This window comes from Sinohyriopsis cumingii, chromosome 8, assembly GCF_028554795.1.
Source record: "Sinohyriopsis cumingii isolate HCF-2022 chromosome 8, ASM2855479v2, whole genome shotgun sequence".
Taxonomy (NCBI): domain Eukaryota; kingdom Metazoa; phylum Mollusca; class Bivalvia; order Unionida; family Unionidae; genus Sinohyriopsis; species Sinohyriopsis cumingii.
The window spans coordinates 70,422,510-70,437,520 of NC_142968.1; the positions used below are offsets into that span (position 1 = coordinate 70,422,510).

The 15,011-nt window shown below is 33.3% G+C and overlaps 1 protein-coding gene across 6 annotated transcripts in view; it reads left to right on the forward strand.

Moving 5' to 3' along the window:
- The window catches only part of LOC149793779 (uncharacterized), a 115,405-nt gene extending 102,023 nt beyond the window's left edge, over nt 1-13,382 (forward strand). For 4 of the 6 annotated variants that reach the window (XM_089967770.1, XM_089967773.1, XM_089967772.1 and 1 more), the window contains one exon: nt 2,861-13,382. In XM_089967770.1, coding sequence (XP_089823896.1) covers nt 2,861-3,732 — 872 coding nt within the window. In that variant the 3' untranslated portion in view covers nt 3,733-13,382. The remainder of the gene's footprint in view (nt 1-2,860) is intronic. The other 2 variants (XM_089967775.1, XM_089967774.1) reach the window with 1 other exon arrangement.
- The last annotated feature ends 1,629 nt before the right edge of the window (nt 13,383-15,011 follow it).

Consider the following 15,011-nt stretch of genomic DNA (forward strand, 5'->3'; position numbering starts at 1 on the left):
CACTATTAGGCAGTCTCACTCTAAGAAAGTCTACTGTAATCAATGGCTCCATTGGACAGTATTATCATTAATGAGGATGTGCTATATTTAATTTCAAGGATTCACCTTTTTCAAGCAGTTCAAAAACTTATTCCAAAATACCATTTAAATAACATTCAGATAGCATACCAATGCAAATGGCAAACTGATTTTAGATTTGAGTATGAAACTGGCCTAGTAACAGGATAAATATATTGGAGGTTGTTTTATCGCATTCAACTATTTCTTGCACGATTCTCAAAAATTTGGTAAACCTGTTTTATTTATGCATTTTTTATATTGATCCAAAACAAAAACAAAATATATCAAAGGTGTGCATGTAAGTGATCAGAGTTTTAGTTAAGAATGCAGATTAACCTGTCAACCAGTCTGCAATTTTACCAGTGTTTGGTAATCCTTGTTTTGAGCATTACATTTGTTGTATCGACTTTTACCAGGCCTCGTACGACAATGATCTCACAGAGAAACATGGATGAAATGTTTTGAACAAGACTAATCATATTTTTCCATCTATCATTTGTAAATGGTGTATTACATATGGATTCGTTCATTTCTTAGAACCAAGTCACACATACACACACACACACACAATAAACGTAAAATAATGTACATGGGCATTGATCAGCAATAAGCATTACTCCATAGAGGACTGCAGTAAAATGGTATGCTGACCATAGTAATTTAAAAAATGGATCAGACTACTGCCAACTCCTGTTTGACTTAATATCTAGAACACAGTCTAACAGTAAAATGAGGTGATTTGTACTTGGAGACATGTCAGTTACACATTGAAATGAGACAATCTTTCTTGGAGACATGTCAGTCAAACACTGAAATGAGACAATTTGTGTATGGAGACATGTCATTTAAACACCAGAATCAGACAATCTATGCTTGGAGACATGTCATTAAAAACACTGAAATGAAACAATTTGATTAAAATCCAGATTTTGTTAAAATAAGTAGATCTGATCAGTGCTGATATTTGGTCAGTATCTTGATTTTTTGATTCATTCACCAGTAAAATTATATTATTAATTTATCTAAAAGTTACAAACCTCTTGGGGAACATAACTTAACCAATGACTGTTCAGTCTGATTAAAAAACAATATATAATAGGTTGATAACAATAGATGTCCTGGTGATTACACAGGATATCAGAACATAAACTTTTATTATCCCCTGCCAGATCTGCATTATGTCATAGATATCATTTGACTTTCGATCATGTAATAACAAAGGTAGCTGTAGGGCTTTTATATATATTGACCTTGGTATGACATATATATGCATGTGTGCAAGCCATTCTTGGTTGAGGGTTGGATATGCATAGGGAGATATATTCATATACTTTCTCTGTCTTTAACACAGAAGAGTCAATTATGATCCATGTACATTCTGTATCTTTATCCTAGAAGATTACATTATGATCCATGTACTTTTTGTATCTTTATCAGAGAAGAGTCAGCAAAGATCCATGCCATTTCTATATCTTTATCCTAGAAGATTACATTATGATCCATGTACTTTTTGTATCTTTATCATAGAAGAGTCAGCAAAGATCCATGCCATTTCTATATCTTTATCCTAGAAGATTACATTATGATCCATGTACTTTTTGTATCTTTATCACAGAAAAGTCAACAAAGATCCATGCCAGTTCTGTATTTATTCTAGAAGAGTAGATTATGATCAATGTTCTTTCTTTATCACAGAAGAGTAAATTAGGATTCATATACTTTCTGTATCTTTATCATAGAAAAGTAAATTGAGATCCACATCATTTCTGTTCTTTATCACAAAAAGAGTAAATTAAGATCCATCTACTTTCTGTATCATAGAAGAATAAACTTGGATCCATGTCATTTCTGTACCTTTATTATAGATGATCTGTGTAATTTCTGTATGTTTATCATAGATGATCTGTGTAATTTCTGTATGTTTATCATAGATGATTTGTGTAATTTCTGTATATTTATCATAGAAGAGTTTATGATGATTCATTTGTATCTTATGCCAAAAATCAAAGTGTATTTACCAACCAACAAATCAGCTGTGATATGTCTTAATATTAACTTGATCAAAATGTATTTGAAACACAATAATATTATGATACATACTCATTTCCTCTCTAATATTTTATTAACTCTATTTATTCAGACACAATCGGTCTATTATAATAATAATTATGTATTTTCTTATTATCTAAATTTTTGTACTAAGAACATTTTTACTTTGACAATTTTGAAAATGTTTGGTACCAAATAAAGTTGGATTTTTTCTGACAAGTATCTGTACTCCTGTAAAATAAATTAAATAGTGCAACAAAAGAGTGCATACTCACAGTAGAGACTAATTAAAATCAAATAGATTATAAGACACTTTTTCATATTTTGAATATATAGAATGAAAAGTAATAAATTTTTAGATCAGTAAATAATTTTGAATATTTCTGATGTCACATGGACTAGCATTTTAGACAAGGAAGAGACCTATTGACAAAGCCGAACACATCATTTAGTATTGCTAGGCAGCACTGTTTAGTGACAGTAACATTGAAAACCAGTTCTACTGGGTTCTTATAGTACCTGAATATTTGACTGTTGAAAAGAGGTTTTATATCAAAAAGGCACAATAATAATATGTACCCCATAGCAGGCTTATAATGTACCATTTGCAGTAGTTTTTATATATTTTAAGAACAGTTTTTTTTATAGAAACATATCTTGTTTTGAAGCGTTTTAATCATGGTTATGATTTATAAATATAAGACAGATAATTTATGCCATCCTCTAAGTACATTTTGATTTTTCATTGCAGGGAAAACTGACAACCTGACAAATGCACGGCTTAATCAAAAGACTGCACATTTTAGTGTAAATAACATCCCTAAGCTTAGCAATAAAAATACCAGAGACTTTGTCAATCTATCCACTGTTCCCCAGAATCTACAAAATTCTCCCCCCTCATCCACACTGCCCTATTCAAGCTCTCACATGATGTTTACTTCAGATTCGGACAGGATGCCTTTCGTGTCTGCAATGGATACGAATGACACCGTTGATCAAACAACTTTGCATGCAGAGAATATGTCACCATATGCAACAGTGCAGAGACCAACAATGGCAACAGGACAGCAATCACTAATGGCAACAATGCAAGGGTCACAAATGGCAGCAAACCAGACATCTCCCATGGCAACACAGAAAAATGAATTCAAAACATCAGAGTCATCTCTGCCAGAAACTAAGAAAACTGGGATATATGTGAATCTGATTGGGAATGGAAGTTCAAGTCTCTATGATACTCCCAAGAGTGTCTTCAATGAAATGAAAGGTCTGTACAGCACTCCAAGAAGTCCTTGTGTGCCTATAACCTCTGGTGTTTCTTCAGCAAGTTCACAAGAGGTCGTAACCATGGAAGCATCAAACCATGGAGAGGATGATAATATAATTAACACCTCATTGGAGGATGCAGCAGCAGGTCTTGAAAGCAATAAAAATGGTGGCAAAGTGACGAATGCTTATAAGTCTAATTCTGAAGGGCAAAATGAAAGAACTGATTATGATGTATATGAGTCAATTAATGATCTTCACATTGAAATTGATGAACAGCACCATCCAGTCAGAGATTTGATCAAATTGGACGAAGACACAGAAGCTAATGAAAATGGGTTGAGCTCCAATGCTTAATGGTTGCGCAATTCCAAGATCAGCCATATATATTCAATTTTAAGTTTAGTCCAACTGCAAACAATATAGACCCTGATCTGCTGTCAGAATATATGCTGGCAAATCTGGGTGTGTGTTGTTCAACTCTTGTAGTACAAGTCATACTGGTCCTGTTGGCAGTCACTAATGGCTATTTCAGTAATGGATGTAAGTTTTTATAATTTTATTACAGAAGATGTTTAGTGGCAATTATTTTTGGCTCTTCATACATCCATATTCCTTTGGAAGGTCATTATTTACATTCCCTAAGAAATAAATATTGCAAAAATCAATGTTGAAGTACATGGACAATTTTGAATGAGGTCAACCTAAAGGTATGATCTAGTACAAACTGGATAGAATGTTGCATGTTGTGATATCACAGTGAAATCTGAGTGTTGAAAAAACTCTGTACTACCCTGTTATTTGTCATGATAGTCCTGATGTCCTCCTTTCTTGATCCATTGTAATACCTGTATGGTCACAACTGTTAAAAGCCATAGTGATCAGTAAGTTTCATTGAAGTTTTATGGTGATGCCTAAGGTGCAGAGTATTCAATCAGGATTGAATAGACTCTGATTAAATTAAATATGGTGTTGCATCTCAGAACAACAGTTAATAATTAATTTGGACAATGACCACATTGACATACACTTTAACAAACTGCAATGACCCATATTTGCTGATGTATTGAGTGCAGGCAGATCTGGGTTTATGTAGTTTGCAGTGGGATCTGACTTTTATGTGAGTATATATGGTACATTTTATAATTTTTATGTGAGTATATATGATATTTACTCCCTAATACAAGCATATGGTAAAAGCTATTTTAAATACTTTATCTAACCTATGTTAGTAAATAAAGAAGAAAAAACATTCCATTACATGCAAAGTAAGGAAATCCCACCCCATCCATTCAGAGTTTGTAAATAGAAATACAGAAATCCCATGCTATAGAGGCAGAATTTATAGACATGAAAAAGGCTTTGCTGAGCTGCTACAAAAAAATTCAGATCCCAAGGGTAGATTTTTTCTATTCCAAACTAATACATATCGGGGAAAAATGTTCTCATCAGCTAAGCAGCGGAATATTCTATTTAAAAATATGTTTATCATTGAATAGAATATTACTTTTTAGTTTACAATAGAGAATTTATTGTACGTGATGATTTCAGATTATACTATGGGAAAATTTGTTAAGTTTTATAAAAGCCACAACCTTTTAAGATATTCATGACATCATAAGCATAATGACATAATCAATAGTGTCTCTGCATGTACTTATGGGAGATGGGCTGGTCCCTTGTGGAATAAGCCAACCTTGAGTGGAATTTAAATATATCCCACAGAAATTTCTCACGTCGGCAAACTGTTTGATAGACATTTCAATGAGAGCAATGTGAATATTGGTGGCAGAAGAGACCGCCACAGCGATTCCACAATTTTGTACAAAGTTTCTTGTCAAAGTGATTGCAAGTTGCATAGCTTAAATAATTGCCTTGTTTGCAGAGATGACCTTGATTTGTTATCTCTTTGATATTACTGTTTGCCAAAATGACATAGTGGAAGAAATCAGACTGGTTCACAACTGCATACAGTGTGTACTAACAGCATATTCTAAGACAATGTGTGTGTGTGTGTGATTTGGATTTTTAACGGAGCTTTAAAAAAAAATCAGTCATATTGATACAATATCTGCAGTGTGGCAGTTTATAGTGATATCTAGCAATGGGGCATCATGCTGCAGATATGTAGCATGATGTTCCACCCAGTCACATTATGCTGACACCAGGCCGAACAGTCCTAACACTAACCTCTTAATGATGAGCGCCAGGCAAGGGAGCTGTTAGTACCATTGTGGTAAGTCTTTGATATGACTTGGCCATGGATCAAACCCACAACCTCCCACATCAGAAGCAGATGCTCTAACCACTAGGTCACCAGAGCAGTCTAAGACGATGCATCGTTTTCTATATTTTCTATACAGAGTTTCAAATTTCCATTTTTGTTTCAATTTTTGAATTTTTAACTAGGTCTGTCTAGATTGCAAAAATTAGTCATGCAGTAATATTCTTATGTATAGCAATACGTGGATGCATTTGAATGTGGAATGGACAAACTTTTTTTATTTTTCATTATTTTGCAATTTTTAACTAGGTCTGTAAAGATTACAAAAATTAGTCATGCAGTAATATTCTTATGTATAACAATACATATGTAGGTGGAATGGACAAATGTTTTGTTTATTTTTCATGATTTTGCAATTTTTAACTAGGTCTGTAAAGATTGCAAAAATTCAATTATGTAGTAATATTCTCATGGATGTGCTTGAATGTGGAACTGTATGGCATTGAAACATGTAGAAAGTTAATGTCTTTCATGTAAATATAAATGTCCTATGAAAAAGATATTACATCATTTTGTCAATACTGTATTTTCTGTAGCTTGCATTGCATGTACATTTGACATACCGTATATACTCAGTTACAAGTCATATCCAAAAGCAAACTTAATAGACCCAGATCTGCTCTCACATAATGTGCTAGCAGATCTGGTTCTATAAAATATGTTAGGAATAATCAGTAGAACAAACAGTGTAAACCCAGATCTGCCAGCACATTATGTGATGTCAGATTGGAATCTATGTTATTTGGAGTTGGACCTGACTTACAAGCAGGTACATATGGTAGTCTGCATTTTGGTTTTCATAAGAGATATCTTTTCATATGAAATTATCAGAGTTATTGACATGTATGTGTAGATGTGTTAAACCATTGTACATGACCTATTGACATGTATGTGTAGATATGTTAAGCCACTGTACATGACCTATTGACATGTATGTGTAGATATGTTAAGCCACTGTACATGACATATTGACATGTATGTGTAGATATGTTAAGCCACTATACATGACCACTGACATGTATTTGTAGATATGTTAAGCCATTGTACATGACCTATTCACACGTATGTGTAGATGTGTTAAGCCACTATACATGACCACAAGTTGATCACCTGCATTGGTCACACAAGCAGAATTTTACTCTTGTAATGTGTATTGAAAATGCACAGCATACTTTGCTATGAATTCAGTACCATTTACAGGAATATTTTAGAATAATTTTTAATCCCTTGGGGTGGGTGGATATGAAACACCAAATTTTGACTGAAAAGAAATTGTATAAATTAGAATGATAAGAATGCCTGTACTTGCATGTAAATAAAGTCACAAATTAAACAGCATAGACCCTGAACTGCTGTAGCACAGTGCACCAGCAGATCAGTGTTTATTTGTTTATTTTGGTTGTTCTATTGTTTACTTGATACAAACTGAATAAGTCCAGATCTACCAGTGCATTATTCAAATGCAGATATGCGTCTTTGCCATTTGCAGTTGGGCTTGACTTTTAAACGAGTATATTTAACTTAATTATATTGCAGATATTTCCAAAACCTAAGAAATGAAAAGGTAGCATTCACAACATTTCCTATACAGTCTTAATTTTATTAGTCTTAATTTTATTTCACAGTCTTAATTGTATTATATACTAGTCTTAATTTTCACGTGCAGTCTTAACAATTCAAGAACAGTTGTAAATATGTTCTGCAAAATCATATCTTTTCTCATTTGTTTCATTTTTGATTGACCCATATAAGTGTGATGTGTGATGTAGCAGTCTGTATTTTTATCAGTTGGTTTAGGTTGTTGTTACAGTGTTTTAACATTGTTTTGAGGCATGACCCTTTAGATCTGGACTTTCTCATTACGGGGTCTTTAACAATGCAGGATCTAATTCATGATCTTTTGTAAATTATTTGTAAATGTTTGTATATAAACTGTAAGCTGAGTTGACTACATTTTAAATGCATGGTGTAAAAGAAAAAATGCTTCAAAAGCTTTGTGTTTGTAATTGGATTTAGTTTCATTCCTTGTGACTTATTTTTTAAGGTGCAATTACAGGTCAAAACTTGGGCCCTGGGCCAAGTGGTCTAAAGTGCTCATCTTTACAGATCACTGACATCTTGCCACTGTCATTGTGGATTCAAGCCTTAGACTCGGCTAGCATGGGTGTGTGAGAAAGCTTGCCAGTAGCTTCCTGTTGGTAATTGGTTTTTCTCAATTCTTCTTCACCAGATATACTGGCCGCCATGTATAGCCTCTAATGTGCTAAAAACATAGCATAAACCTAAGAGAATAAGAACAGGTCAAAACATGAATCTCCTTTATAATGCTTTCACTATATGATGCTGATCATGTGAGACATATAATATGAGGTCACCATATAATGAGATGTAGTCAAACAAGGCCACAGTATACCATAAATATACATTATAACACACCAGTATGGTATTGAATCATGTTATCACCCATTATAATTGGTTCTGAATGGCTCAGAATTAAAATTAGGTAAATTAAATTAAAGTCACTTAATTCAATCTTGTATGTATCAGTTTTTGTGGGATTTTTGTGGTTTTGTGAAAAATATTTTTGTACTGTACTCGCAACATTTGTCCCTGTGATGAATTTAATAAATATATCAGACATTAAAGGTTGTTAATATTTTCTTTAGTAAATGTTGGCCAGTTTCATACAAATGATGAAGAGTGGGGGGGTTGCTTTATCAATGGATAAATTTAGAACAGTCATGGATTTGTGGTAGCTGTACATGATTCTTTTTATTTATACTGAAGAATAATTGTTCCCATGGGTTTTGAATTTGTGGTTTTGAAGCATCCATGAAAATGGCAAAACTTGTTACCCCTTGAAAAATACTGAATTCACAGCAAGGATACATGAATTTTAAAGGGTAGTAATGTGCTGAGCATTTTTATGAGGGTTCAATGTAATTACTATATATACTCATAAATAAGTTTAGTCCAACTGCAAACTGCACCAACCCATCTGCCATCGCATAATATGCCAGCAGATCTGGGTCTGTGCAGTTTGTTAGGAATAATCAAATGAACAAAGAACAGAGACCCTGATTTGCAGGCAAATCATGGACTCCACTTATAATTTAGTATGTATGGTATACCATTTGATTGAAAGAATGAATGATGTATTTGCAATATTTCTGTTGCGATATTAAAAGATAATTTTTTGTTTTGCTATATGCAACAAGATCAGGTTATATAGCACTACATAAAAAGTTATAAACTGTTGAGCTGGGATCGATACAATTTCAGTTTTCTTAATATGACACATTTTATATCACTTAAAATGTTACTGACTGATGAAATTGCAAATGTCCCTCATCTTGTAAAAATACAAAAAACGTCATATAGACTTTCACATATATTAATTATATAAACAGGAACCCATATAAACAGGAAAACATATGTTTGTATACTTTTTGGTGAAATATTACACATGCTTTTTTCTTCTAACTTTCAGTCCATCATTAGCAGTTTTCAAATTTTGTGAATGTCACATTTTGCTTATACCATTTTCTACAAATGTGTATTTACAACTATTTCATCAGTTTGAGCCTCCATCAAACCCTATTATAAAGAGAATACTAAACGCATGGTGCTTCATAGCAAAGCCATCTTTTTTCCACTGTTGAAATTTACATACCTCCCATTAATTATGCTAAGAGAGGTAACTATACAATACGTAGAGGATATTTGCTTGAAACGAGTGAATAACAGATATATTTCATCGAATGGATGAAAAACTCAGTATTTTCATGAATGGCGAAGCCACGAGTGAAAATGCTAGAGTTTTTCACCCACGAGATGAAATGTATCTGTTATTTACTCGTTTCAAGCAAATATTCTTTTTATTTTATGTTCACATAAGTTGTTGACCTAAAGTTTGTGGCACAGTGAATTAGCAGATTTCATACGGTAATGTCAGCTGTTTACTGTGCATGTTCTGCTGTGCTATGTGTATCTGCACACAAAATTAGTTCCACATCAGATTGATAAAAATTAACTGATATTTCCAGAATAACAAGCTACAAGTTTCAAGGATAACAGACAGGGATTATTAATAATGACAATGATATGTACATAAGGAAAAAGTTAGTTGACTGACAGAAAATCAAAGGGAGGTATGTTCTGACCCAAAAAAGTAGCTCCTGTAGTGAAAAAATAGTTATTTTTTCACTACAGTGAAATATCAATATTTTTTTAATTAGAAAATCAAGTAATTCACTGCTTAGCATAAAATAAATGTGTTTACTAAGCTTTCCCCCCATACAATCATGAAAGGCTCCAATATTTGTTCATTAAAATGTCTTTCAAAATATATGTCATGATATTTCTATATGCAGCATGACATCATATTCCTAATGCTTGGCTGGCTGTTCAGTTTAAATTAACTACAAAATATGTAAAAGTAGATGTTAGGGTTCTGGATATTTGTTCTTATAAAAAAAATTCTGATTAAATTCAGTTACCATGCAATGCTTTAACACTTGATTGCAAATTGTAAATTGTATTGTCATATTACACTTCACATATATATATTTATCTTGTGTGGAAAAGCCATGAGAGACAGTAAGAAATGGTTCCACTTCACCTTAACAAGTGAAAAATAATTCACTACATCTGCAAAGTAAATATGAGATTTTCTTTGCAATGCATATTAAAAGACTGAAAACGGTGAATTTGATGAACGGTTCCAAATCTGTCACAGCCAATGCAGTTAACACAGTAAACTGTATTACAACATCGGTAAAGTTCCAGATTCTCTAATAATTTGAGACAGTAACTTTCTACAATGTTTTCTCTCAGATATAATACTTTAATATGTGTATTTTGTTTAATAATTACTGTATTTAAACAGTATCATGTTTAATAATTACTGTTATTAAACTGTCTTTTCTTTAATAATTACTGTTATTACACTATCTTTTCTTTTATAATTACTGTTGTTAAACATTTTCATATTTAATTATTACTGTTAGTAAACTGTCTTTTCTTTAATAATTACCATTATTAAACACTTTTCTTTAATAATTACTGTTATTAAACTATCTTTTCTTTAATAATTAGTTATTGAACTCGTTTCTTTAATAATTTTCTTTAATAATTTCTGTTGTTAAATTCTCTTCTTTAAAAACTACTTTTATTAATCTGTCTTTTCTTAATAATTACTGTTTTTAAACTCTATTCTTTAATAATTACTGTTTTTTTTAAAACTAATAATTAGTTATTAAACTCTTTTCTTTAATAATTACATGGTGGCTCAGTGGTTAGCTTGGCAAACTTGCAACCAAATGGGTTTGAGTTCAAATATTACCTTGAGACAAGGGTGGATCAGCTAATGTGGTGTGTCCTTGGACAAAGGACTTTGTACCAATTGCCTTGGCACTAAATAGCCTGCTTGTGTTGCTGTGCTTAAAGCACTAAACCAATCAGACCAAACTGTCATTATCTGAAAATAGGAGCAAATTATTGTTATTAACATATTACTTGTGTGGATTGATATTACAACTATTGTTGGGATGGATTTTGCGTCACAGAACGGTCAAATCTGAAATATTCCAGGGCCTGATGTATTTAAAGGCTTTAATGATTTTGAGTTTACTTGTTATGGTTATATTTGTTATTGTTTTATTTCGGCATTCAGACGTGAGCTTTGTGGCCTTGTGTAGCTGGCAGTCTATCTGATAACAGTGGCTCCACCCAAGTTTCAGTAATCACTTTTAGTTTGCAAACCAAGACTAACATATCCCAATTTTTAGAATGTGTATTGGTAGCAGTGTGATGAAAGATTTTGTTATTATATTCATTTGTTAATTTTGCCTTTTATCTTCTGCTGTTAAATTTATGAGGCACAAGCTGTGTGTACTTGTTTATAACTGGAATTCAGTTGCAAACAACAGAGACCCAGATCTGCCAGTGTGTTATGTGATAGCAGATCTGGGCCTGTGCAGTTTGCAGCTGGTCTTGACTTTTAAGCAAGTATATACCGTAAATGATTTATGTGGATAGCTTTTGTAAATATTGGCCTAATTTTTTTGAAATTATATCTTGACATGGAATTCATTTATTATTTGTTATACAGTGCAGAAAGAGGGCTACCGAAGAAGAAAAATTAATTAATATGGAAAAGATATCTTATCAAATAGCAGATATCTTTTTGATATAGAAAAAGAAGATAGTCCCAGGGATTATATAACCACTTGGGGAATGTCTCATTAATCACCACAATATGCCATTATCAGATACTTCATAATATGTATATAGTAATAATAATAAAGCACATTATCATAGGTATAGTTTAATTTTGACTTTTGAGGTCATCTTTGTATATTCTAATGCAGGGGTCAGCATCCTATTTTACATAGCGTGCCACTTTTTTCCATATTAATTACGAAATGAATGAGCGCATGCCACCAGTAAGAGAGTAACACTGTTAAAATTGATATTTGTGGCTGCCCTTTGCGTGCCACATAAAATCTCTTGATGTGCCATCTTGTGACGCTCATGCCGAAGGTTGCCAACCCCTGTTCTAACATTTTTTCCTGTCTCATAAAGGTTACACATTTGCAGTTTTAGTTTTAGAATCTTCATGTCCATGACAGCTGCTGCCAAGATTTAAATTTGTAACAGTCAGTCAAATTTAGTCTGCAGCCATTTGCATTTTCATAATCAAAAATATTACTAATTAATAGCTTAATTAACTAATTACTAGCTTTAGGAAAAATATTTCCGATATATAATACCTTCTGGCAATCTTAAAAATGTATCCATCTGTTGGAATTTAAAATATTTTTTTCAAGGAACTGCAATGTTAGTAATTAGTGTCTATTATAGTAAATTAATTATCTATTATGGTTCTTTTAATGTATATTTTAGTCCATATGTTGACAGGGTGGTATTGTGGTTGACTTTGTGACGTTTAGCTTTGTGATTTTAAAAAATATTCATTTGAATAAAGGTTTCAATTTGAGTATAGTCAATTGTAATTAGAGATGCAGTTTAGGTACAGGTGGTGCAGGCAGCAGTTAAGCAGCAGCAGCAACAATAAAAACAACAACGACAACAACAATAATAATCATAAGTATTTTCTATGCAGGATCACCTGTGATACCTGTTCTCAACTCATAACTGTTTGTGTCATTGTATATTATACACCTGTTCTCAACTCATAATTGTATGTCATTGTGTATTATACACATGAATCTCATACATTTATTCTTAATAAATTTTGGAATGTCGTCTTTGATGTAATCTATTAATGGAGATAATTTAACAATATTTAGGAACAGGTATAAAGTTTCAGAAAACTATTGTTTCTGCTGTATCTCTGCATTCATTTTTTTGGTAATGATTTTGACAATATGCTATCTATACTCGCTTACAAATCGGATCCAGCAGCAAAATTGTGACCTTTATCTGTCACCATATAATTTGCAAATAGATCAGAGTATTTGCAGCTTGCTTGGAGTAATCAGTGCAACACAGAACATAGACCCTAATCTGCTGCTGGCTCATCGCTCAACTACACATCAGTGTTGATGTTGTCTGTAAGTGGAAATTAATTAAAATCAGGTATATACACTTTCCATGTTGTAATAAAGATTAAATATTCCACTTGTTTTATAACAATTTTCATGCAAAATTAACTATACAAATGCCATTATGTATTTGTAAATAAAAATGCTGAAATGTGTTCTGTTTTTCCTTATTTACAATGAATGCTTTTTCAATGGCTATATCCGCAAACAAGCCTGTTAACACAATTCCTTCTACATCGGGGTATTTAAGACTGAGCAATCCTGGGACATGCCTAAACTTGGCTCAGACAAGCTTGTGTTTGCAAGGTACTTGCCCATGAGCAAGTCCAAAAATAGAGAGGTAGTATTCAGTTTGTAATGCTTTATGTTCTGCAAGTTTTATACTCTGCGATGTTACCACAGTTTCTGTATATCGGCATCTTTATTTAGCATTGATATAAAAGTCATTCTTCTAATAAATAACTGACTACAGTTTTTTTCATCAATCATTCCTTTATTTCACACAACTTACTTGGGCTGTATTTTCCTAGAGTCGGTGTCAAGTCCGTCTCAAAATTTCTCATGCAGGTACTATTTCTAGGTAGGTTTTATAAATAGGAAACAAAATGTCTTTATTTTAACATATCAGGTATATCCTGATACTTTTATGCACACGGGCTCGTTACAAAGAAAATTTGGAGTATCCGTCCTTGAATCGAGGGATGGGGGTTCTAACCTGTAACAATAGCGATTCAAGGACGGATAATCCAAATTTTCTTTGTAACGAGCCCCTGTGCTTTTATGCATATAGGATTTTCAGGCATGAGTCCTAACCCAGCCATAGGCGTTCCAATATGCCAAGATCGCTGACTCTCAAATAATTCGGGGGTGGGGGAAGTGGTTAAACGTGCTTACCTTTACAGATCTCATACATCTCATCTCTCCCCCCCCCCCCGCCATTTCACTTCTAAACATGTTTGACCTGCATCTGTAAAACTTAATAGCTGACTACATGTTTGTCCCACCCCACCCCTAACATTTCTGAGGCGCCCTTGAAATGTACACTAATGTGTGCAGACGAGTTTGTCGGCAAATATATGCATATTTTAACGAATATGTTATATCATCCCCTAAACCTTCAGTATCATTACAGGCGTGGAGCTGATTTATCGGCATAAGGACGTGTCTGTCCACATGATTCTAAGATTTATTTATCATCGACGTTGTCAAACAACAATTCAACATAAGCTCTACAGAGATTTTCACCGACATTTCAATAATAAAAAAGGCATTACAACAAGCATGATTAGCTCTACACCCAAACACATCATATCACAAATACAGAACTGGACAGGGGCCCCGAGTGGTCTAAAGCGCTCACCGTTTCGGATCACTGCCAACTCACCTCTGTCTGCGTGGGTTCGAGTCCAAGGCTGGGCTAGCGTGGGTACGTGGGAAAGCTTTCCAGTAGCTTCTCGTGGGTCGGTGGTTCTAGCCTGGGTTTTCCAGGGTTCTTCCTCCACCAGTTATACTGGCCGCCATGTATAGTATATCTTGTGCTGAAAAATGGCCTTAAACCCCAGAACAACAACAACAGAAGAACTGGACAAAAAAGCGCAACGCACTACTTGATACATCAACAAGCAAATATTTTTAAAATTCAGTGAGTACAAGTGAATTTAGTATATAGTATTAATTAAAAACAATTTAGGATTTAAAAATTATTGGTAAGAATGCAAAAATCTTCTAATAGAACCAAAACGTCATGCTAGAAATGCAGCTCACGCATTGAAGAAAGTGAGGGT